Source organism: Micromys minutus (assembly GCF_963924665.1).
Source record: "Micromys minutus genome assembly, chromosome: 1".
NCBI lineage: Eukaryota > Metazoa > Chordata > Mammalia > Rodentia > Muridae > Micromys > Micromys minutus.
The window spans coordinates 17,902,333-17,928,845 of NC_137969.1; the positions used below are offsets into that span (position 1 = coordinate 17,902,333).

Below are 26,513 nucleotides of genomic sequence, written 5' to 3' on the forward strand. Positions count from 1 at the left end.
TTTTCTGTCCTAGGGATTGTATCCAGTGCTTTGCACATGCTAGATGCATGGCTGATTTCTTTGTGACATCACAGGCACCTAGAGTTCATTGCCAAGGGATCAGACATACACTGCGCCCCCGGCACCTGTCCCCCCCGGAGCAGGACACACAAGCAGCTAGTGAAAGCACAAATGACTGATGGATTATGGAACGATGCCTGGTACCTTCTTAAGCATGCCACTCATCTACCACAGCAACAGAAAAGAGAGGACAGAAAAACAGTATTAACAACCAGCTTTAAAGGCTCTTAACAAAACAATGCACAGTTAGGGCTGTTAAAGTAAGCACTCTACAGTTGCTACTGACTTACAAAACTTTTGCTCTAGTAAATCCTTTCAAAATATCATTTGGAGTTGGGTTCACCAAACTAAAAAGTGGCTGTTAGTAGACAACCATTTCTAGGCTGTGATCCCTAGTATTTCAGGGTGAGAACCTCTCTTTAACAGCCTGTCGGGGACATCACAGGTGGGCTTTCTACCCTCCATCTGTAGGATGTTCTGTCATGCCTGACATATGAGAGGACAATGGAAAATGCTGCCCACAGCCACAGGGGCAAAGAAATGTCACCAAAAAGCAGCATCAGGTTGCCAGGCTAAATTTGAAGTCAGAATTCTGCCTTTGGTCTGAGAGCATTTGTGTGTGTGGACATGCTTTTGGTTTTTCTCCTGAGCTTGCACGTAGACATAGGCATGCAGAACATATTGCTGACATGCATCTGACACGAATCTGTGCTGCTTTCTTGGGAAGCTCAGCGTTGTAATGAAGAGATCTATTTGCACTGATCCTAACCTCCTCTCCTGGGATTAAAGGTGTGCACCACCATACCTGTCACACAATAGATGTTCCATCTCCTTTTCTAGGCCATCCTTCTAGTCCCCAAAGAATGCCTCTTCCGTCTTGGGTACCCAGGAAGATGTGTGGATGCACACAATGTAAAGTTAAATGCTTCACTCCTGCCCTGTGCTGCTTGTGTGGCTCGAGATAAATCTAGCCTCATTTCCCCAGCTTTAAGTTGGAAACCTAGTGCCAAGGAAAAAGTAAAGACTCCAAACACAATGCAGCTTGAAATCTCTACGTGCTTTTCTGGAGCCGTTTAAGATGCATACTTTTTTTTTTTAAAAAAATAAGGTGACTTGTAATCTGTGAAGGCCATCCAACTGCAGCTGTGTGACCCTACTGAAGGCTGGGGACCTGAGGTCAAAGATGGGAAATGTCAAACAGCAATCTGGTTTTCTAATGGTCATACTTCATGTATTCACATGGAAAACGTTCTGGAAGCAGAACATGCTCACATTTGTCTTGCTTTCCCACAAGTTTGCTTTGCTCATTGCCTCAGTGGCCAGATGGTGAAGAGCAAATGAACACCTTAGGTCTTACCGAATGTGTAAGAAATGGAGGTTACAGTTGGAGAACTTCAGTCAGAGTGTATAGAAAGCCCAGCATCTCTTGGGCTTCACGATCCCCTGTGGCCTTCCAGATTGTACCCCATTACCTTTTCTCTAATTGGCTCCCCGGGAACCAGTTGAGGCTCAATGGTGATAAACAGGGTGATGTAGGAGCCCTCACTCAGGCTGCGGGCAGAATCAAAGGCTCGTTCCATAATAATGTTCCGCTCCTTACTATAGCCCAGGAGAACTGGAGGAATATCTATTTTGAATGTGCCATCAATCTGCGGAGAAAACATGGCTCTGTAAGTGCTGTGGTCAATGTTTCGTTTGTTTGGTTTTTGTCACAGAAGTTCACGGGGAATGGCCATTTCTCCTAATCTAATGCATCAGATAACATTAAGCTCCATCCAGGTTAGATTCCCTAAATTCTCACAGAAAGGGCTCTCTACTTCCTCGACTGCTTTTCTTTGTTTGCTACAGAGCGTACTGGTTGGGAAAGTTTCCTGAGTTCAAATCCAGTCTTGAACTCCGAGTGCTTCAGCTGCCTTATTTGTAAGGAGAAGAAAATAACAGGACCTAATTTGTAGGGCTGTTGTGAGCAAGGGCTGAGCTAAGAGATGAAAGGCACTAAGACCAGGGGCTGGTGTGTGGTGCATGCTCCCTGGCCAGCAGCCTCCCCTTCTCTGATCTCCCAGCTTTCCTTCTCTGCCTCCCAGAATCTTAACTACATTTCAAGGCTTAGGTCTAATGCCATCTCAGAATTACTTTGCTGACTCTCTAGCCTTACATATAGCTTGTTTCTTTCACTAATGTTTTAGCATATTCTGCTTGACTTTAGCAGTATGTATTTGATCTGCAAAACAGGACTTTCGTTTTAGCTCCTCTGTGCCATGTCCCTGTGCTTTATAGCAGTGTTTCTAAATGTAGTAAGTGTACAGATAACAAGTAGGCCTCCAGAGGTGAGTTCCTGCAGGGTGAGCTGTAAGCGTGGGCGCTGCCCCCACATGCAAAGGCACGCACATTAGGGCATTCAGTGTAAGGATTTCTAAATAAGCGCCAATCCTAAGATTCAACAATGCCAGCCATTACAGGCAGCTTCACTTGTAAGATGCTATGCTCTTTAATTTATTTCCTTTAAAATCTACTAGAAGAGAGACTATAATTTTCATGGTAAGCACATCACTACCCATCCTGTATAACTGTAGACTGTCCTACTGGCTGAGGTTGCAGTTCCAGCTTATGCTTGACAGCCAATCTGAGCCTCTTAGAATAGAGGTTTAGTTGGGTCTCCTGCTGGAGAGCCTGTGGTCCAGATGGCGCCTGCTCTATGTAGTTACCACAGCAGCACATAATTTCTCATTGCCATGGATTTGATGCTGGGATACCAAGAGATTCTAGAATCTTCAGCTGCCTCAGTAGACTTACAGAGGCATGAAAGAATTGCCAACCCCATGGAATCATTGAGCTGAACCATTTTGTCTACAAAGGCTGTGGTTTGTAGACATGTAACACATGTCAAGCATGCCTGTGTTAATGCTGTTTTTCATGCTTTAAATGGTGCACGCTTTCAGAAATATTGATAGGATGCCAGTGACAAGCCGGGCTGTCACCCTCCCTGACTGTTTTTTGTGTCCATCCACTCCACTTGTGTCCTCTGTGACAGTTCTTCACCTTGTCCCACACTCTTCACTTCTGTGCAGATGTCTAAAGACTCTGAGACTGAAGCTGTCACATCTTAGCTGACGACAGGGGTGTTGGGTACATCCACCATGCAGCAGTGATGGAAGGTCAGTGACTTGTCCAAGCTCTGTGCACATACATTCTCACAGCTTCGAGGACAGACAGAGGTAAGACCAGACAGAGGTGCTTCCCAGTCTCATCTAACTCTGGCTTTAGTGACTTACCCTTGCTTGGAAGTAGATGGTGCTAAATGGGATTTTCACACATCCTAACCAGTGTCTCTCGATACGGGTGTGGATCCCACTTCCTCTTTCACGGTCATCCTAAAGGAAACAGGAGACATACAGGTTACTTAAGAACTTCCGACACTGATGTGTAACTGTGCACGTGGACAGGTGTGAACAGGTGTGGACAGGTGTCTCGACTGTGCTGTGCATAGGGACACCAGAACTCGATGCCAGTGTGTTTTCCTACTTGTTTCTCCACCTTGTTCTTTGAGACAGGATCTCCCATTGCATGGGAGACTGCTGTTTCAGCCAGACTAGTTGGGGGTCTAGGCAAGCCCCGAGATTTCTCCACCCCCAAGCAGGGGTGCACCATCTACCCAGCTTTTACGTGTGTACTAGGATTCCAAACTTAAGCTTGCTAGTGGGCAGTTTGCTCTTCGAATCTTTCTCCCAGGCCCCCATGTAATTAGTTTGCCAGTAGGAAAGTGGTAGGATTTTCCCCTAACCCTGGAAGACGAAATACTACTCTGCAAACACAGTCACCAATCTGTTCCCCTGTGCTCGGGACCTAAGCAGTGGGTGGGGATCTGAATATGCGTGCAGAGTTCAGACGACCCCTTACAGCTGGAAACTCACCTCTAGGATGTCATAGAGCACTTCATCGAAAATGTTAATGTACACATCATCCTTCACGGACTGTAAGCTGGCTGTGCTGTAGTCCCCATTTGGGGCCCTGTGACAACACATGAAGAGACCATGAAAAGAGGCAAAACATGCTATGACAGCTCAGGTTAACGCTTCAGAAGTGTTGAGTCAGAACACATGCAAGGAGCTATTACACAAGGGCATGAATACATATGTTATATATACACTCCAATGGATCTGGCTCTGAACTTTGGGATCTGTAGATACAAATCCTACACTGGCTTGTACTGGTAAATACTGTACTCTGCAAACTCCTGTTAAGTCTTGCAAGAAGCTTACCTGCCAGGGCATGTGATAGCTCTGTGGAAGGCTACAAGGTCTCCAGCCAACTTTCTAAGTACCTGGCCTCCAAAGCTGCTCTGTCCAGAAAGACCATCTGCAGTCATGCCCTTCCTCCTAGACCATGACTAAGGAATGACAGCTGCTACTCCTCACTCAAACAATGCAAGGGTGAGAGATTCTTTCCTGGACCATGGTCACCAGGGCCCAGCTGTGCCTCTTAAACACGTCCCTCCACAGTAGGGCTAGAGACTGGGGTACCACAGAGATGGACAATCTCCATCTGTTCTTCCTTTGCTTGTTTTGTATATGATGGTAGTGACCGTGCCCTCTTAATTACTTCTAAATTCTACACTAATTTGTCTATCATTCCTAGGATCTCTCTCATGGGACACAGAATACACGTAACACCTACCACTGAAGTCTTCAAACCATCTTTCCTCTAAGGGTTTTAATTTCTTCTTCATGAAAGTTGAGGGTTAATCTAGTTCATTTTGGGCAATAAACTAGTAAATGTCTTTGGCCTGTAAGAAGTCCAGAGGGAAGTAGATTATTCTGAAAGTGAGCACGATTCTTTTTTTTTTTCCTTGAGACAGAGTCTTACTATATAGCTTTGCTATATGGACCAGGATGGTCTTGAACTCACAGAGGTACACCTGCCTCTGTCTCCCGAGTGCTGGCATTAAAGGCATGCATCACCTAGCAACTTCATTCAGCTGACCCATAGAGAGGCTGCCTCCAGCTCCATTTTCCCCACCATGATACTTTAAGATTCAGCAGCTCTAGAACCTTACTGAGGAGAGACCCACTTACCTAAATGGAAGTTCAAGTTCTTCATTCCAGCTGGGATTTGGGCCTTCAGCTGTTGTTGTGTGGCAAATTGTTCTTTGAAAAGAGACCTCTACAAAAGGTCGGACTAAGACCTGAAAGTCAAAAGCAAACCCATGCCTGTATTGATTAATCTTTTTGTTCTTTACAGAGAAATTTGCTTATCAAAATTTTTTTTGATAAGCATTTTGTATCTCAGGCAAAGTAGTACATGCTTATTAAGTAGCTTTTTTTTTTTTTCAGAAGAAAATGAAACAGGAAGTCTGTTCAGGAGTTTATAAGCAATTTGTTTTAATAATGAAATGCAGAAAAGATTTCTTCAATGTGGTCATACTGGGAAGAAGAAAAAAAGATCTAGTTACCATCTCCCAAGTCATCTTTGGAATCTTTCCTTTTTTTAAGATTTATTTTTATTTTATAGCTGTGAATAACGCTGACTTTTCAGACACACCAGAAGAGGGCATCGGCCCCAATTACAGATGGTTGTGAGCCACCACGTGGTTGCTGGGAACTGAACTCAGGACCTCTGGAAGAGCAGTCGGTGCTCGTAACCAACCAGCCATCTCTCTAGCCCATTTTTGGAATCTTGAGGTGAGGGCAGGGTTTAAATAGAAAACAAGATATATGTACTGCTAAACAGAACTGGCCAAGGCTGGCTGAGTTCCAGATCTCTTCCACAAGGATATCAGACAAAGTTGTACGTGTTCTCCAGGAGACGAGTTTCTCCTTTAATGTCCCCAGGGCTTCTGCCATTTATTCATATTAAGCTGGCCCCAAGCTCATTATAAAGCTGAAGACAGTCTTGAAATTTGTTTTAAAATATAAGGATTTACACATCCTCCCCATAAAGAATCACTAATCTCCCTCACCTGGTAAAACCAGTATTTGCAGAAAGCCACGCCTCCCCTGCATTCCTGGAATTTGATCCTCTGTGGCTGGACTTCATCCCTCTCCTACATTTCCTTTGTGATTCTTTCAAAACTAGCCAATTGTGAAAGACTGAGTGTGAAAAAGACAACATCACCACCTGTGTTAGCACAAAAACCAGGTGGACTTCTTGCCTCTGTGCTCCCTAGCCTCTTTTGGGTTCTGGTGCACCCATTTTGCAAAAGGAATGTTACCTTGCTGTGCTGCTTTCAATTTGTGTGTGTGTGTATATGTATGTTTGTGGTTTGTGTGTATACATGTGTGTGGTGTGTGTGTGTATGTGTGTGTATGTGTATGTGTGTGGTGTATGTGTGTGTGTATGTATGTGTATGGTGTGTGTATATGTATGTGGTGTGTGTGTGTGTGTGTGTGTGTGTGTGTGTGTGTATGTGTATGTGTGTGGTGTATGTGTGTGTGTATGTATGTGTATGTGTATGGTGTGTGTATATGTATGTGGTGTGTGTGTGTATGTGTATGTGTGTGTGTATGTGTGTGTGTGTATGGTGTGTGTATATGTATGTGGTGTGTGTGTGTGTGTGTGTGTGTGTGTGTGTGTGTTACACCAAGATTATTCTTTGTTCTAAACATTTGGAGGCAGGATTTTTATCATGTAACACTGACTGGCATTGAATTCCTTCTGTAGACCAGGCTGGCCTTGAAACAAGATCCACCTCTGGAGTGCTGGGACTTTAAAGGCAAGTGCAACAGTGCCCGGTACCCAGCAGAGGCCAGAAGAGAGCATCACATCCCTGGAACTGTGGTGATAGTGGCTGTGAGTTTCGAGGAGGGGGACAGAACCTCGGGCCTCTGTAGGAACTGCCCCGGGTTCTTAACCGTGAGCTGTCTCTCTAGCTTCTGACCTGGAACTTCTGATCCCTTTGTTGTCCCTGACAAGTGCCAGGGTTATAGACAGTGCTACCACTCAGTTTACTCAGTGCCAAGGGTCTAACGCAGGGACCTGTGAATGCTAGACAAGGACTACATCAACTGAGCGGTATCCAAGGCCCGAATAAAAGCAGTTCTTAAAGACATACAGAACAGGATTTAAAGCAGAAACCCAGCCTCGTTCTCTCACCTGGCCGAGGGGATAGTCAGCGTTGTGTAGTGGGCTGTGTGTGCTAGGAGAAGCAGTTTGCTTTTCACTGTAAGTTCTTGAAGATCTCGATGGCTGCTGGGACTTGCTGGGAGGGAAAGCAGAAGAATGTGAGAAATGACAAAGAACATCCGTCTTCGGAGCTAGTTTGCATCAAGAAGTGCGGTGCTGGTAGCTGCCAGAGTGACCAGCTTCCCTGTCTCTAAGCCTGTTGACATCTAAGTGTGTGCTGGTCTGGCCCAGGGCACCTAACAATTGCCAAGGCCTTCCCCCAACTTCCCTTCCCAGGACTGCATGTCTCTCCAAGAGCAGAGGAAAGGATAACTTTCCCTCTCCTCCACTCTCAAGGGTGCCCGAGTCTTGTGAACCCCAGTCCCTCTTGGCAGCAAAATCCTGACCCCATCTCATTATGGTCCCATTCCAGTGTATCAATAGATTTTCTGCAATAGGACGAAGAATTAGTAAAGAAAAGGGGCAGGAGCTGAAGAGATGTTGGTGGGTAAGAGCATGTGCTACACACGAATGAGAATCTGAGTTCGGATCTCAGCACCATATAAAACACTGGGCATGACTGCGCGTGCATTTGTTCAATGGGAGGTGGAGAAGTGGAGACATGGGGGCTAGTTGGCTAGTTCCAAGTTTAGTGGGCAACCCTGTCTCAGAGGAGTAAGGTAGACAACGACAGAGCAGGATATCGGACAACCTCCTCTGGCCTCTGAACACAAGCATACAAGTGCATGCAGCCATATGTATATGTGTACATACAGCACATAGTCACACATACGCACAACACAGAAAAAAGATAGGACAGCATAATGGGGCACGAGGACAGAGAGATGGAGAAAGAAAGCCCCGAGAGAATCTGAAAGAAGATGCCACAAGCTGTCTTGGCTCTCTGGGATCCGAAAGTGCTGGATGACCTGGGCCAGGCCACGTACACCGCCTTTGTTTGGTTCCCACCTGGTGAAACAGACCTGGTGATGGTGATGAGAGGTAAAGGAAATGACATTGGTACTGTATGTACCTGGTGAAGGGACTAGTTCTCTTTCTTCCATCACACCGACAAGGCCACCCACAAAAGATCTTCCATTTTTTATCTTTCTGCCTCTCTAAGAAATCAGAATCAACCCCACTCCAGGCATGTTCTCTCCACTGCCACCAATGTGGTAGACCGCGGTGGTCACCACCCATTTCTTTTTTGAACAGGCAACAGAGCCACGGACAGACACTTCTTACGTTTCTGTCTAGCTCCTGCCCATTTCTCAGACCCTGCCTCTTTGCTGCAAGTGACCTGACCATGGGTTGTCAGCATCTGACCCCAGTTAGCACCCAGCTTCTCTCCTGAGAAGGGGATGCGGGACTATCTCCATCACGTGGGGAAAATGAAGCAAACAGAGGCAAGTAGGAGAGATAAGGAGGACCCAGGAAAACCGCCTGGATCCCCATGGCTTATCATGTAGCTCATCTGTGCCTCTTGTCTTTGGGTTCTACAGGAGGTTCCCAACACCCACACTTGTGAGCCTAAGTTGATTATGTTACTCGCAGATGATGGGCAGGTGGCTTCTGCAGGAAGGTCAGGTTGGCTTGCATTCTGCCCGTTCAGCTGTTCCGAGGGCTCTCACCTCGTTATGGGCTTCCTTACAGGGATGTCATAAGCCCGGATGATGTTCACCAGCAGCTTTATGTCGCCATCGGACAGGTTTTGGGCTGTCACTTTCTTCCGACCTTTCCTCCGTGGCCTCAGTGGTCGCTTTTGCTCTGCCAGCTTGAAAAGGCTTAGGCCCAAAATGCTAATGATTATAGAACAGCATTAGGATCCAGTAGAAAAGAAATGTCTAGAAAGTTATAAGACGGCCTTTTAAGCTACGCTCCAAGGTCTCTCGGAGACCTCTGGACATTCTCCTGTGAAGGAGAGTGGGAAGAGTCTAAAACTTCTGCCAAGCCAGACAGGGACGGAGGCAACCCTATTGCATGCTTTATTAACATTCTAGCTGCCACTCATTAATGGAAGCAAAGTCAGGTCTATCTGAACCCCTACCCATACCCCATCTCCATGTCCTGCCTTGACCCCTACCTTGTTCACCAACCCCTCTAGCATGCCTTGTGCTCCCCACATTTCGCAATGACTCCTGCCAAGCAGCAGCAGCCTAACCCCTCCCCCGTGGCAGGCTAGTCTCGTCACTTTGTCCAGAGAGCTAGATGCATCCGTTGGAAGGAGCACTTTCCCCGAGCATGAGCACTGTTAGCCACTTCAGTCAGTAACCCTGACAATGCTCTTGGCCTTCTTGGGAAGTTCCTGAATAGGGCTTCTTACTGTCTGAGGCTATGCAGACCTGAGTGTGATTCATGCCTCTGCCCTTTGCCATGTGACAAGGTATTTCACCTCTGTCTCGTCATGTGTAGAAGGAAGGTACTAGCATCTTGATGTGGTCAGGAGGGTGAGAAAGGGTGCACAGCACCCTGGCACTTGTCTTGCACTTACTAGATGCCCCAAAATGAGTAAGCATTGGGATGGCAGTGACCAGGATACAAAAGATTATGCCAGAGTGGAGGGGAGTGGAAGGTGCTGGGAGAGAAGGGATCCTCTCCACTTTTTACTGTGAGGCTGTGCTGTACACACTGCCTGTAGACTAAAGCTGTCTGTAGTGTCTGGGCCCTTTGTCTTTCTCCTATGTAATGAGCTGCCTGGCCCAGCAGACTGTTTCTCTGGCCTTCTTTGCAAGTGACATGCACCAGTGGAGGACAGCCCTGCAGCTCTTTTCAGACACTACTGGTGTCTCTCACAAAGAATCCCAAGGGGATTCCAGGAGGGGCTCAAACTTGGCCTCCAGCATCTTACACAGGTAAGAATAGGTACCATGTGTAAAATGTCTTCTGTATTATCTAGAGGAGCACTAGGAACCCTACGATAACAGCTTTCATCTGTGCAACGACATTAACCACATTTTTCAGATAAAGAAAGCAAAGACTTTGATAGGTGCCTTGATTTGCTGAAAGCTGCTTTATAGGAAGAGAATTGGGGTAGAAATGGGCCATGTTTAGTCACTCTGCTGGGACACATACCTAGCCCAAAGATGGGGGCCTGGCATGACACATCTCTCTTGCTAATACTTCCACCCCCTAAGATGCCTCCTTAGCTAGCAGCCTACCTACAAGCACATAGTTGACTGAGACTATTAGAAATGGAAGCATTTTAATTTAAAGCCAAGAACAAACTAAAATTAAAAAACAAAAGAAAGAACATACCCAGAGCCTTCAGAACTTAACGCAGAAAGTAAAGCAGAAAAAAAAAAAGAAAGAAAGAAAAGAAAGAAAAACAGCATGAAAAACCGTTGTCTATTCTAACTGCAGTTTTTATGCCTGTGCAAACATTCAGTGAGCTGCTAGACTAAAAGAAGAGGTTTGGCATATATTAATGTGGTCGCTGTTGCCTTTAGTACATGGATGGAGTTTCAAGGGAATGGCACAGATAATACCATGCCTTCTTTCTTGGCTTGATGAGGGAGAGGAAGTGCATGCATAGGAAATTAATGACCTTTGCATATTTACTTTATTTTTAATTGTGTGTCTGTGTGGGGTATGTTCATGTTCCCGTGGAGGTTAGAATTGGGTAACAGATATTACAGGTGGTTATGAAGAGCCCGATGTGGATTCAGAAAACCTAACTTAGGTCCCCTGGAGGAGCATTAAGTGCTCTTAACTGCTGAGCCATCTCTTTGGCCTCAAGATACATCCACGGAAGACCAGATGCTTGGCAACTGAGAAGGTCATAGAATGAATGCCCTCATAAGACTACCCTTATAGGGAGTTCTTTTTTATTTCCATGTATCCACTCCTGAAGGAAGGTCAACAGGGAATCAAGCAAACAAGCCAGTGGCCAACTTTCATGTCAATATCCATTTTTTTTTTCATGTGGTCTCACCAAGCACACTCCTCAGCCTTGTGGGAGAACCAGGCTGTCCCTCGGGACCCTGGAAGCTCAGAGGGAGTGATCTCAGTCACCTCCACCATGTGAGATGTATGGGAAAGCCTGGTATTAGGAGACTAGAAAGGCAGAGAGGATGCACTGGAGGGGATGCTCTCAGTTTAACTGGGAAGGGAACCAACAAGGGCTGCTGAGCTGGGTTTGGCAGTAGAGAAGGCTGGGATGATGTCTCATGGAAAATGGTGGAGAGGCCCAAGGACGTTTGCCCTTACATAAATCCCTCAGCTAACAGCATGAGGCATTAGTCAGGTTGACCCAGCTTTCTAATGCATACTGTGTAATGATAAAATCTTACATACATCTTCCATGTATCGGAGTAAGATAAAACACAGTTAGCAATAACAGTAGCTTTGATTATTTTTACCTGATATTGGGGACTTCTTCTTCTACTACCAGATCAGTAAGAAGAAAATGGTGTTTGGCAGTTAGGAAGCGATTTACCACTGATTCCCTAACCTGGGAGAAGAAAATCAGCATTACTAAAGGCAACCATGTTATTTAAATGTCATTTGGCTCCATTTCTTTGAGTGAATTCAAGCTACCAAGTCCTCCCTTTAACCCCGCCCCAGCCAGTCTATAAGCTCTCTAGTCCTCCCCGCCCACTAGACTGTAAACTTCTTAAGGGCAGAGCACTGTTTTCCTTTTGTTCACTGTTATATTCTAGGAGATTGAAAAGTTTCTGAAACATCAGATGGTAATATTTTGTTGAATGAATACACTAACAATAAATTAAACAATAGGAGTATCCTTGGAGCATGAACAATTGAGAATGAATTCTTTGGTTTTGTATTGAGATGGGATTTCTCTGTGTAGCCCAAGCTGGCCTCGAACTCTGCCTCTGCAGAGCTGGTATTAAAGGTGTGAGCCATCACTGGTGGAGAACAGGTTCTTAGGTCTCTCCCCTACTCAGAATGTATCATGTGGAGTTCCAGTAGTGAAATTTTTAATTGCTTGGCACATGCTACTTAGACAGAATAATCCACCTCCTAATTTTAATAAAGGGCCTCCTGGTTGCCATCAGTTAGAAATTATTTTTGGTACATATGTCATAGCGGAGGTGATCTAGACAGGAAGCATGCACTGTGGTTACTACAGCATTTCCTATAAATAATTTTAAGAAGATGAGAAAAGAAAAGGGAGAGAATAAACAAAAGGCAGCTTTAGCTAGCTTCTAGTTTTCTAGTATGGAAGGGCAGTTCAGTGTGAATTAACAGCTCTTGTTTTTTCTTACACAGTTGTTGCAAAGCATCACAGCGTAGACACAATCAGGAAAAGCAGGACCCAGAAGTGGGACCCCCTCCTAATCACACCCCATTCATTCATAACAGTCAGCAGTACAGTCCCTGGCATAGCTTTGTAGTATTATGTATTCTAGAGGTAAATATAGTTGTCAATCAGTTATTTATATATTTAGGAAAACAGGCCCCGAGAGACTTCATGGCTTGCATAAGATGCCACAGGCATTCATAAAAACAGAAACACGTCCATCTTACAATCCTGGCTCTCTCCCCCTGTAAAGATGGGTTTTAGGTGGTTTTCTTACTTGCTGAAGGTACTTTGCTACCATGGCTCTGTGCGTGTCCAGGTGGTCCTTGGTTTCAATTACATTTCTGTCTTGTAATCGCTTCTCATAGTCCTGAAATTAAAAGGACATCATAATGTCATGATTTTTAGAGTGCTCTCTGATGTTTTTCTCATAGTTGCAGAATTATTTATCACGTGGCTTAAGTCATAAATCATGATTTTTAAATCTCCCGCCTTCCCCCAGACCTTTGGTGCACATGCAGTACACAGGGGTCCAAGTTAGTTGGCTGGACTGCCTGTACACTCTTTAGGTTAAAATGCCCATGCAGGAAAGAGCAGACACCATGGGAGAAGCAGAGGAAGTTGTTATAATTTGGGGTGCTAACATGTATATCATGACACCTGGTCAAGCCCTGTGCATGTTTTATCTTACCAGTGTTGAACGAAGTGCTCATAAACATAGTGAAAAGCTTTTGTGAAGACTGTTATCATACGGCATCTAACTACAGGTGACTTGGGGTCAGCTTCTTGGAGGACAGCAATAGACTGTTTTGGCTTTCATCTACTCAGGTTCAACATTTTAAACTACTGATAAGCTGGCGTGGGTATCCCTGGGGATCATCACCACATTCCACTTTGTATGTAATTCTCCATTAGAGCTGAATGTCCATAGGCTAAAGTCCAGAGATCCTAATTTGGACCATACAAGTGATCATGTGGTCAACAGGAGTAGCCTGTCTACAAATGAGAAGGAAGCCATTACACCAGGATGGAGAAATGCCCTGGCATCTGGGTAGTCTTCAGGCTTAGATGTCTATGTACACTGTCTATGTACTTCTATTTCTAACCTCAAACATAGATTTTTAAGGTTTACTTTATTTGTATAAGTGTTTTTGTTTCATGTATGTGTACAAGGTGTATGCTTAGTGCCCATGTAGTTTAGGAGAAGGCACAAGATTTCCCTGAAACTGGAGTGATAGGTGTTGAATGCTAGGAACTGAACTCAGGTCCTCGTCAAGGGTACAAGTCCGTAACCACTGAGCTGTCTCTCCATCCTATTCTCATTCTTGTAGGATTTTGTCATCATCTAATTAACTGAAGCTGATAGCTGAGGAAATTCAATAGTGGGAAGGACCAAATAGCTAAAAATATGTGGCAAGAATAGTTTCTGTATGAAAAATACTTTCTAGAACCTCTCCACTCACCTCCTCACACACAAACTTGCCTGCCTTTGGCTGCCTTGTTCCACCTACACACTGCATTCTCCACCATCCCGAGGGTCCCACCCGTCTCTGTGAGCTGCCTCTGCTGAGCCTTTCTTCCCCTCCTGCCCTTAGATGCTGGACATGGTCCCTGCCTTCCTTCTTGCCCTGGCTGCTCAAATCTTGTTTTCCTGGAGAGTCCTTAGCACAGACTTATTCTACTCAAATGGAGTCACATCCTTGACTAAGGCAGGCATAATTAGTCATATTTATTATAGCTCAGAAGGTATTTTTCAACCTAATTAATAATAATTCTAACTGTGTTGAGGTAGAGAAAGCAACATTGTTGAAAGCACTGACATATACATGCCCAGTAGCAGGCCGAGTGCCACCACAGATCGGTCACTAACCTCTATGGACAACTTCTTACCTGGAATACCTTCTCCATAATCTCTCGGTCATATACTGGGATTTGTTTGTAATTCCGGAATTCTGGCACCTCTTGGCTTCTAAGATGGAGAAGTCGGAACCGTTTGGATCTATTTAATTCCTCCTCTGAGACGAAGTTGAATTCTTGCTGCAGCTGCTCCAGACGGAAGAAGTCAGGGACATAGGATTCACCACTGGTAGCAACCTACATGAGCAAGAACACAAACAGTGCAGATACTTTCCAAAATTACCAGTGCTGGGCTCTGGGAATGCTGATTAGTTTTCAACCCATGGACTTGAAAGGTAAGTTACATTGAAACGTATCAGAGACAAATAGATGCTACTATAGGTACTTAGTGATTTAAAAAAAAAAAAAAAACACCACAAATCATTTTTCCATAAAATAAAATAAAAGTTCACTTTTGGTATCTGTGCTCCCTGTTAATATGCAGAGCACAAAGCTATGTCAGTGCAGAGCCTTGACCAAGAGCCTACTAGAAATAAGATTAGTGAATGTGTGTCAAATGTCTAGGCCTTTTAATTTCCTGTGTGCATATGTGTAGATCAAGGCTCCTTGTTAGCTGGCTTCATTCGCGTCCCAGAGTCATTGGGTCTTCTGCTTGAACACGATCTCTTGGCCTTCATCACTGAGAGTGAGCCAGAGATGGGTGTGGCTAGCCAACTTCTAGGACTCAGGAAGGACAACTCCTAGACATCACAGAGAAGCTAGCAGAGTGGCTACCCTCGCTGAGGACAGCCTTTCTCCCCAGTTCTTCTCCAGCTGTTACCTCTGCCCAGGAAGAACAGAGAAATGGGCACCCACTCTTTGGGACCATAGGAGACCCTGCTCTTATGTTAGGGAAACTCTTAGCCTATAAAAGAGAAGCCAATTGGAAGGGAATCTGTGCTTTGCTTTTCCATGGAAAAACTACTGGGTAAAAAAAAAAAAAAAGACATGATAGATAAGTATATTTATTGTTGATTTCAGGATAGTAGCTAAGGACGTGACTTCAAAAACATTCTACGAACTCTGCTGCACTTGAGGCAGCACTGGCTCATTTTTCTGATATGAATCACCTCTGTGTAAGCAGCATCATGTTAGAGGGGAAGTTTGTAAGGAACAAAGATCAAATAAAATGATTTGTCTCAAAACCTAGATGAAAAGGAAAGTTTCCCAACTCTCATAATTATCCACCTGATAAGCCATTAGAACAAGCAGGTGTTGTATGGTCACCCCACAAGCCACACGCTTGTTTATGGTAGTTTTGAGACAGTTAAACCCAATGTATTTGATTCCAAGAAAGATGAATTGGGCATGTTTAGGTTCACATAGTTGCAGAGCATTTTTATAAAATACTCCATCGGTACTGAAAGGATAAGAGTCAGCGCATGTGCTCTGGGACCTGGTTACTATCAGTGCCACCGTGAGCAAGCAGCCGAGTCTAACGTTAGCTTTCTTTCAGTGCAGTGGAGAAACAGAACCTTTCTTTAGGGTATCTCAGGCTAGAGGAAACAATAAGGAAACAAGCTAATTATGTGTATTGTATGTGGACTGTGTACCCATCTAAGAGTTTATGCACATCAGCACATATCTTCCTGGTCTACTGTGAGGGCAGCACGGGGTTCCCTCAGGACACTGATACTCAACTGTGTCTCACAGCCAAGGCGGTGGCAGAGCTGAAATTTAACCCTGTGATTGATAGCTCTTGCATGCTTCAACAGCTGTACAGAAAAAGTGTAAAAGAGATTGCATGCAAAGGGTAGGGTTTTTCATCATCTCAGAATGTAAAAAAAATGGCATATGCATCTCTGGCCATGTTACCGAGATGAGCTGCATCAATGGGGCGTGGTTGGGATCATTGGGGTCAAGCTTGGACTCTGCTGCCCACTTGGCCAACTTCTTCATGTCTGTCAGCCCTGATGTGCCGATGGATGAGATGGCATCTGCTCTCTTTAAAGCACTGGAAAAACAAAACAGAGAAAGCAAACAGAGAAAGCAATCAGGAGCCTGACCTCAGCACACTCAGTGCTGATACAGAAGCCATTACCTTCTGTATAAGGAAGCCTCCTATGGGGACTGGCTATTTTTCTTTACTTGATTATTAAACATGTTGTAAGGCAATGAAGAAATAGGAATCGAAGGCATGCAAATGTGACCCAGTGATACAACTCTGCCCAGTGCAGTGACTTGACCCCCGTTTCACATCCTGGCTCCAGAGATCCCTGAACATCTCACCTCTCAGGCCAGTGGCTAGCAGCTTTGGACACAGAACCCAAATGAGATCCATGCTCAGCACGGATTACCATACTTTACTTGCTCAATTCCTGCTTTACTTCAGGAGGAACCAAAAGCTTTAGGCCCAGGGAATGACCCTAGTACTAAACTCCAGTGAAAAGATCAGAAAATGCCTGGCACTACGGCACAACCAGGCCTCCATCAGAAGTGGTTCTTGACTTGGCACAGAGCTGCATTTACTTGTGGTAGGTTGGTATGGGGATATGTAGGACAAAAAGGGACAAAGCAAACCCGAAAACCCATTCTGATTTTTCATGTGTTGAAGTCATTTGAGAAAGTATCTTCCCTGTGATGGAGATACATCATTTTATTCATCTCTCTCGGTCGGTCTCTCTGTCTCTGTCTATCTCTGTCTCTATCTCATTTTCTGTCTCTGTCTCATTTTCTGTCTCTCTCTCTCTCTCTCTCTCTCTCTCTCTCTCTCTGTGTGTGTGTGTGTGTGTGTGTGCATGGTTGTAAATCTTTTTATTTTAAAGGTAAGGCAGCCATAGCCCAAATGGTGGGATGACTGATTGACAATGAGTCTGTCTATTCCAAGATGGCAGAGGGAACCTCTGATAGAAAGACGCAGGTTTCCAGGCCGCAGACTGCCTACACCAGCAGTCCACAGTGGCCATCAAAACTAGACTGGGGCCTTGTGCATGGACCAAACGCTCAGGCCATTTCCACCAGGAACAACGGAGATCCAGGGACACAGGCCCATTGAGACAGCACTGTGAGTAGCCAAAGTGCAGAGAGGGCTAGGTGGAGTATGCAGAAAACGTGGCCCCCTGGTTCAGTGGAGCCGGAACTCTGGCATAGGGACTTGGGCTCCGCCCAAAAAGCCTTGGCTCAAAGTCTAGACACACAGGCCCACAATGATCAAGTAGGCTTCATCCCTGGGATGCAGGGATGGTTTACTATACGGAAATCCACCAACATAATACACTAACTATATAAACAAACTCAAAGAAAAAAACCACATGGCCATCTCACTAAATGCTGAAAAAGCATTTGACAAAATTCAACACCCTTGCATGTTAAAAGACTTGGAAAAAACAGGAATCCAAGGCCCATACTTAAACATAATAAAAGCAATATATAGCAAACCAATACCCAGCATCAAACTTAACAGTGAGAAACTTGAAGCAATCCCACTAAAATCAGGGATTAGACAATGCTGACCATTCTCCCCCTACCTATTCAACATAGTACTGGAAGTCCTGGCTGGAGCAATTAGACAGCAAAAGGGATACAAATCAGAATGGAAGAAGTAAAAATATCATTATTTGCAGATGACATGATAGTATATGTAAGTGACCCCAAAAATTCCACCAGAGAACTTCCACAGCTTATAAACAAGCTCAACAAAGTGGCTGGTTATAAAATTAATTCAACTGAATCAGTAGCCTTCCTCTACTCAAGGGACAAACATGCAGAGAAAGAAATTAGGGAAAAGATACCCTTCACAATAGTCAAATCTCTGAAGAAGGAAATCGAGGAAGATCTTAGAAAATGGAAAGATCTCCCATGCTCATGGATGGGAAGGATCAACATTATAAAAATTGCCATCTTACCAAAAGCAATCTACAGATTCAATGCAATCCCCATCAAAATTCCAACCCAATCCTTCATAGAATTGGAAAGATAAATGTGCAAATTCATCTGGAATAACAAAAAACCTAGAATATCAAAATCCATCCTCAACAACAAGAAAACGTCTGTGAGAATCATCATCCCTGACCTCAAGCAATATTACAAGGCTATTGGGTTAAAAGCCTCATGGTACTGGTACAGAAACAGGCACGTTAATCAATGGAACAGAATAGAAAATCCAGAAATAAACCCTCACACATATGGTTACTTGATTTTTGACAACGGAGTTGTAAACATTCAATGGAAAAAGGACAGCCTCTTCAACAAATGGTGTTGGTCCAACTGGCACTCAGCATGCAGAAGAATGAAAATAGACCTTTTCTTATCTCCTTGTAGAGAGCTTAGGTGCAAGTGTATCAAAGATCTCTGCTTTAAACCAGGTACACTGAAACTATTAGAAGAGAAAGTAGGGAAAAACTTAGAACACATAGGCACAGGGTAAAATTTCCTGAACAGAGCACCAATGGCTTGTGCTCTAAGGTCACAGATCAACAAATGGGAATTAATGAGATTGCAAAGTTTCTGTAAGGCTAAGGACACTGTCAAGAAAACAAAATGCAGCCAACAGATTGGGAAAAGATCTTTACCAACCCCACATCTGATAGAGGCCTAATATCCAATGTATGCAAAGTACTCAAGAAGTTAGACGCTAGAGAATCAAACAATCCTATTTTAAAAAATGGGGTACAAAGCTAAACAAAAAATTCTCAATTGAGGAATATCAAATGGCTGAGAAGCATCTAAGAAAGTGATTGACATTTTTAGTCAGCAGGGAAATGCAAATCAAAACAACCCTGAGATTCCACCTCATACTAGTCAGAATGGCTAAGATCAAAAACTCAGATGACAGCAGATGCTGGCAAAGATGCTGAGAAAGAGGAACACTCCTCCACTGTTGGTGGGGTTGTAAACTGGTACAACCAATCTGGAAATCATTCTGTTGGTTCCTCAGAAAATTGGACATAGTTTTATCTGAAGACCCAGTTATTCCACTTCTGGGCATAAACCCCAGAGATGCTCCAACATACAATAAAGACACATGTACCACAATGTTCTTAGCAGCCCTATTTATAATAGCCAGAAGCTGGAAAGAACCAAGATGTCCTTTAGTAGATGAATGAATACAAAAATTGTGGTATATTTACACAATGGAGTACTACTCAGGTATTAGAAACAATGACTTTATGAAATTCCCAAGAAAATGGATGCATCTAGAGAATATCATCCTGAGTGAGGTAACCTAGTCACAAGAGAACAGACATAATATACAGTCACTGATAATTGCATACTAATCCCAGAAAGCTCTGAATACCCCAGAAACAACTTACAGGCCATTTGAAGCTCAAGAAAAAAAAAAAAGGTCAAAAAATAAAAGCCTCAGTCCTTTTTTGGAAAAAAAATAAATGTATAGCACCTTCTTAGAGCGTGGTACACCTGAACCTTAAATCATTAATAATCCAAGAGCTAAGAAAATAGCCTTGTGGCAATTTTTCTTATTCACAGACCATTATGCTTAATTTATACTCAACCAGTAATCTGTTTCCATGTTACATTCTGTCCTACATGTACTTCATGCTTATGGTAACTAGTGGGATTTCAATGCATGCTATCATACCTCTAAAATAATTAAGACTGAAAAAATATTCATATAATGATATACCAAATGCCTTTAAAATCTGTATATATAATCCCTCTTTTTTTAAAAAAATAAAGGTTTTTTTTTTTTTTTTTTTTTTAAAGAAAACTAGACTGTGAGGCCAGGGTCCTTTTGCTCTGAAGTAGGACTGATGATGTAGCAGTTGGGAAAGAAAGCCCAAGAGCAGAACTTTCCCCACATATAGGAAGGTCTGCCAGTCAGTATCAAGGAACATGGAGCGAGAGAGAAATATATAACCATGCACTGTGCACCCGGAGTCCACACGGTGACAGAAGAACACAGAGTCTCTGAGACAATTAAACAAACAAAAAATTTTTGGTATAACTGACACGAATGGCCACCTTACGTATATCGGGTGATTTGCATTCTAAATTTTAAGAAAAAATATAAAAGCACCATTAACATACAAGCAACTAGAACTGAAAGGAGAGAACATGACATCCCAAGCCTCCCCACCCCATGTCTCTAATATTCATTCCAGTTCATTCTAGTCATGTTACCTTCGAAATCCAACGTTCTGCTGTGACAGTGGAGGAATTAAAGGAATCCCATTTTCTCCAACGGCCCATGCCACACTGTGGGACACTTTCCCTGACGTCATTAGAGTCAGTTGATTACTGCCATCAGCCTCAAAGGAGAAGGGCACCCCTAAGGGAGTAGCAAAGTCAACAGGGTGGTGCTTAGAAAGGAGAGGACTCAGGTCTGCTGAAGGTAGAGAGATGGAACCTGGGCTTGGGGTGGTGGGATGGAGCACAGGATCCCAGCCAGGCCACTAGATGTTTTAGTTAATGGTAAATCTGCACAGAACCAAATTCTCTGACAGCTGGGAGCAAGAGTTTCCATGGTGTACTATCTTCAAGACCATTGGTGTACAGTGTCCTGGTTCTGGTTCTGCTATTTCAGTGCTGCGAGAACTTTGAAGAATTACCTACCCTTTTCTGAGCCTTGGCTCTTTTACATATCAGGAAGAAAGAAACAGCATTCTTCTAAGAAGGTTTTCAAAATCTATTCAAAAATTTATCTCAAAAATCTGTCTATTCAAGACATTTACATGAGCTCCTATTCAGGCTGAACTTAGCAGTGAAGAAATTAAACAAATGAAAAGAAATGAGCTGATGTAACCCTTTAAAAAACCGAGGCCTGTTGTTGTGATGTTCTTGTTTGAGTGTATACAACATGGTTAGTATATGAGATCAAGGCTTAGCATGCTGCTGAGCAGTAAGTAACATGGAAGAAGATATTAGGGGAGACAGAGAGAAAATGTGTGCTGTGGGGCAGGGGTATGGATGTTTACATGCTGTGTGTGGCCAAGGAAGCCTGATTAGAAACACTTTCTGTCCAGGTTTGCAGAGGCTGGATCACTGAGTTCTGGGCCAGCCTCATCTATATAGTAAGTTCCAGGACATGATGGGATCTAGCATTATCTAGGCTATGAGTGAGAGAGAGACAGCCACATAGAGAGAACCTGTCTAAGCAAACAAACACTGTATAATACCTCTGAGAAAGAAAAGAGATAATCATGTAGGTAAAATGTTGTTAAACTATAAGGCCCATCATACATTTTATTAAAACAGAGAATGTTAATGAATTGCTATAGAAATATTTAATCCCAATCTAGGATTTTTACATGGCTTTTGTCTCTTTAGTTCCCACATAGCCTTTATATTTATAATAAGCCTTAAATGGCACAAGAGCTGGGAAGATAACCTGTTTTCTATATTGTTGGTATTTATTTTCCTATTGATAACCCTGAGTTACTACTTACTATACTTCATCTGGGCTGCTCTTAACTCCAATTGGCCAGCCCTCAGGGCCACCTAACCCATGGAGGCTTCTCTGTTCTCCTCTGACCTCAAGCCCTGGAAACCTAAAAGCACCTATGTCTCTCTTGCCTAGCTGTTGGCTGTTGGCATCTTTATTGACCAATCAGAAATAATTTGGAGGCAGTATCGCTTGGGGCTATATGCAGACTCTAGGTCTTGGGGACTCACACATAGTATTGCAATAGACTGCAAGACCAAACCTCAACAATGAATGATCTCCACATAATGATTAAAATTAGTGTCTTTTAGCCTTATACATCTAATCACTGTGGTATATAGTTTTTGTACAATTCTTCATTTTTATGTCAGATTATTTCCTTACAAAAGATTATTATGAGTGGGATTAAGGCATCAAAGAAAATATTAAAGCTCTAATTCATACTACAAAATACTTTATAGTAGTGTAGTCATACATGTTTTCATAAAAAATGACTTGGCAAACAACCTTATATCTTATGAACACATGTTAAAGACTAAAAAGAACCTCTACCATGTGGGTCCTGGGGATTAGACTCACCCCCTCAGTCTTGGCACAACGTGCCATTACCTGCTGAGACATTTTACTCGCTTTTTTTCTCCCTAACTGTCCCCTCCCCACCTTGAGACAGCTTGTTATTCTGTACTTCAAACCGTGGTCATCCTCCTGCCTTAGCCTCCTGAGTGCTAGGGTCAAAGGTACAAGCCACTATCCCTGGCTTCTTTTGAGTTTTCTCTGCCAATTTTATAATTATTTGACGATAACTTAATTGTCTGTGACGTGGGGAAAGATAGATTCGGATATGACAATGAAAACCACGAGCTGCTGGCGACAGTTAGCTTTGCTTACCACTTCCAACTCCTTCGTGGTCTAAAGCCACATGCTGGTTACTGCTGAACTCCACCTCTTCAATGGGAGCCCTTCCCGTGACAAGGGTAGTCTCAGGGATCGGCAGGAAGACCTCAGCTAGCAAGGTGGTACCACTATGACCAATAGTTTCATAGACCTGAAATCCAGAGAAGAGACTCGGCCAGTAGAGGTGGCACTAGAATGTGCTCAGGTGTTGGTCTACATTGTTAGTGTTTGTGCTGTTCTTCCCCAAAGACCATCTTATATATGCACCCCTGCTTGGGATCAGCCTGATTCTCAGTTACTCCAGTTTTCTGGCATTGTGGTTGTCAATATTATCAACAGGATGGGGTCTAGTGTTATCTAGGAGACAAGCAGCCGTATGTCTGAATCCTAGTAGATTGTCACTGATGTATTTCTTCAGCAAATCAGCTAGGAAACTCTCTGGTCCCAGGAGTTCCCTGCCAGCCTTTTTAGACACCTAGAGTGGTAACCTATCTGTTTCCACTGACATTACAAAGAGACATTTGATAACGAAGAGGCTGACCCATTCCTCTTGAAATTTGTCCATAGCTGATCTTAAACTATCTTATAATTTCAGCGACCACAAAATTCTTGGGGCAGGGATCATAGTTAACAGACGTACCTGAAGCATTAAGCTTTCTGGCCAGTTGAATATTTGGAGGTTGAAAATCTGTCCAAAGTGAACTCGGAAATCTGCTCCTAGAGGCCGGCTAACAGTCCTCGACACCTCTTTGTTGTTGAAGACTACCTTTAAGTACACAGAGCGCCTCCTGACATCTTCCCTTCTGGAGACTTCCACCCTGCAAAGTGAGACCATCCACAGTTGTAGTCAGTGTTTGATTACTAAGGATCACCGTGCATTTAACTGGATGGACGCTGAATATGACAAGGGACACAGTGGCAACTCTTGGTTATGTCAGTCCATTTGACCCAGACAGTGACAGTTCTTGAACTTGCTACAATCCAATATTGTAACATGGAACTAATGGGGAAACCATTGACAGGCGCTGAAAGGGGATGGGGAGACAGACCAAGAGTCCAATCCTTGTTGGACTACAGTCTCTCCAGCTTCTTGAATGAGACCTCTGCTTGCATATAAAACAAAATTTTAAGTAAACTCATTCCTTGTTAGAGTTAACTCAGGACTGGAGAGACTCAATGGTAGAAAGACGGGGAGGGGGAAGAGAGAGGTTCCTGCTCTTCTACGGGATCTGAACTTGGTTGGCTGCACCCAGGTCAGGCAGATTATAATGCTTTTAATTTTCGATCTAGGGGATTCATCTGATGACCTCTTCTGACCTTCACAGCACCCACATATGTGTAGCATACACACAGACCCATTAACAGTAACAACATCTTTTTAAAAAGGAGTTAGTTCAAACTTCATGGAGCAGAAATGACCTGTGTTTAAGCCGATAGTTTCACACAAGAAGTACAGTAGCTCATTTTAGCAGTTAGACCAGACCTCTTTCTCTAAGGTTTAAGCTTTGTCTTCATGTTTTCACAGAGTAGGTGACTATTCAGTGGATGCTCTGTATTCAGAAGTATGTCTTACTTTTAAAGACCTTTCGAATTACAAAAGTGTGTACTCTGGCACACTGAGATGAAGCACAGGGAATTTTAGATCAGAGTTTTCAAGATTAGTGTTTAATCTTATTATATAGATTTGCAGAAACACTACAAAAATGCTCATCAACAGCAATTACAAATGACAAATGCACAAAGGATATTCAAATAAAAAGCAGACCCAGGGTTTTGAGATGGTAGTATAGCAGTTAACTATTATTTTGGTTAAATGTGTAAAACATAATGTTGATTATTTTGACTGTTTTTGAGACAGAGTTTGTGTCGCTGGCCTCGATCTTTCTGTTTCTACGTCCCAAGTGCTGGGATTTCAGGCATAAACCACCAGGCCCAACCATGTGAGCTATTTTTAAATCTACATTTTAGCACCGTTACATACATTCCTGTGCAGTAGTCGTTGCTGCACACCCACAGAGTGTTTCGTTATCCCTAACAAATTCTTTTATCACTGTTAAATGGAGTATCAGTTTTAGCATTTCATATCCCTACAATTTAGACATATTCAGACATGAACTGGCTTAAAGAGAAACCTCAGTGTATCTGCTAGCCCGAGGGGATATGGATACAGGAAACCACTCCAGAGATCAGGCATTGACTTGTTGGGGTTCTTTCCTCACTGACAGCTCCATGAAGAATGTCCCTGGGTAACAAGTGAGGTACAAAGATGGGAGGACCCTAGGAAATCTCCAAAGTAAACACACATGGCCAGTTTTACATAGTTCAGTCTCAGGTGTATGGAAGGGGGCATGGTTCCTCTGTTCATATGGTATAGTGTGATCATATGTGTGTGTATGTATACACACACACACACACACACACACACACACACACACACTTCTCTGTGTGCTACTGAGTATATATGGGTACATGTGAGTATGTACCAGTGTCATCAATGGTCAGAACATGTTTACCTTGTACATTCCAATATCATGTATGATTACAACATGTGCTTACCTGGGACACTGGTCATTGGGAGTCACATTCCCTGCCAGACTCAACTCTGGAACGAGTGTGGGCTCCCCTGGCCTCCTCCTGCTGTGGGCTACCCTCTCCCGCACCTGCTGCTCTATGACAGCTGGGTCAGTGGGCTCTGGGGGGATGGGTTTCTTGACCTCTTCCCCAGGAAAGGGCTCCTCAGCCTCCTCCTCCTCAGGGTGTTCCTCTGCTGTTTGCTTCCTTTTTTTCTTTTTGGCTCTCTGTTGGGCAAGAGGTGAACGGGTTTTGAAACAGTCTCCAGGACTGGCCTTCAGGAGCATGGTACTCAGTACAGAGAGATGTGGACGCCTCTCATCCCCAGTCCCTCTCCATCAGTATTTCCCTGTGTTTCGGTTCTCCCTCAAAGTAAAGACAAGCACAGACCACACACACATACACACACACACACACACACACACACACACACACACACACACACAGACACACAAACACACACACATACATGCACATGCACACACACACAGAGACACAAACACACACACATACATGCACATGCACACACACACACACAGAGACACAAACACACACACATACATGCACATGCACACACACACAGAGACACAAACACACACACATACATGCACATGCACACACACACAGAGACACAAACACACACACATACATGCACATGCACACACATACACAGACATAAACACACACACATACATGCACATGCACACACACACAGACACACACAAACACACACACATACATGCACATGCACACACACACAGAGACACAAACACACACACAGACGGCTTCTGAAACAATGCAACATCTGAAGAGCATGCATTAGAGGCATCAACACTTCTCCACTTAAAGTGGCCATGCATGGAAAATACATTTGACATATACATTACTGATTCTACACAGTGCTATCCATATAGTGTCTGAGTGGCTTTTTGGATAAAAGATATGAACTAATCAATCAACCATTCAATCAATCGCTTTTGGACCCCCTTCAGCAACAGGGTAAGAGAGAGACAGAAGAGTCAGTGGGAGACCTCCGTATTGGACCAGCCTCCCTCTTCCTGTCTCGGGGGTTTGCCCTCTGAGGCCCGCTGGGCAGCCCCACCGCAGGCTAAGTGATGCTATTCACACCTGGGCTTTCCTCCAGGCCTTCCACTGCTGATGCGCAGCTCTGTATGCCTCCATCTGTGCTGCGTGTTCTTCCATGTGCTCGTCCAGCAGTTCACGGATCTCAGCTTGAATCTCGGCTTCATATATGTCCTCATCTAGCTTCTGGTCCACTTCTTCCCTTTAAATGCATTGGCAGATCTTGGTTATTTCTTGGAATGAACATGCTATGAATGGCTTCAGTTTTGGACAACTACTGCTTCTCCATCAAAATTCATAATAACGTTT

General features: G+C 43.8%; 1 protein-coding gene across 1 annotated transcript in view; it reads right to left on the reverse strand.

The window, feature by feature from the left end:
* CC2D2A (coiled-coil and C2 domain containing 2A) overlaps positions 1 to 26,513 on the reverse strand; it is a gene marked incomplete at its 3' end in the record, with an annotated part of 71,725 nt that overhangs the window by 11,501 nt on the left and 33,711 nt on the right. Inside the window, exons 12-27 of the mRNA XM_080928434.1 lie at positions 26,250 to 26,406; positions 25,107 to 25,348; positions 23,191 to 23,368; positions 22,545 to 22,701; positions 20,396 to 20,543; positions 16,130 to 16,268; positions 14,309 to 14,512; positions 12,696 to 12,788; positions 11,517 to 11,608; positions 8,790 to 8,957; positions 7,150 to 7,255; positions 5,133 to 5,242; positions 3,972 to 4,068; positions 3,333 to 3,431; positions 1,533 to 1,709; positions 205 to 225 (exon numbers count right to left, since the gene is read on the reverse strand). Coding sequence (XP_080784560.1) covers positions 205 to 225; positions 1,533 to 1,709; positions 3,333 to 3,431; positions 3,972 to 4,068; positions 5,133 to 5,242; positions 7,150 to 7,255; positions 8,790 to 8,957; positions 11,517 to 11,608; positions 12,696 to 12,788; positions 14,309 to 14,512; positions 16,130 to 16,268; positions 20,396 to 20,543; positions 22,545 to 22,701; positions 23,191 to 23,368; positions 25,107 to 25,348; positions 26,250 to 26,406 — 2,188 coding nt within the window. The remainder of the gene's footprint in view (positions 1 to 204; positions 226 to 1,532; positions 1,710 to 3,332; positions 3,432 to 3,971; positions 4,069 to 5,132; positions 5,243 to 7,149; positions 7,256 to 8,789; positions 8,958 to 11,516; positions 11,609 to 12,695; positions 12,789 to 14,308; positions 14,513 to 16,129; positions 16,269 to 20,395; positions 20,544 to 22,544; positions 22,702 to 23,190; positions 23,369 to 25,106; positions 25,349 to 26,249; positions 26,407 to 26,513) is intronic.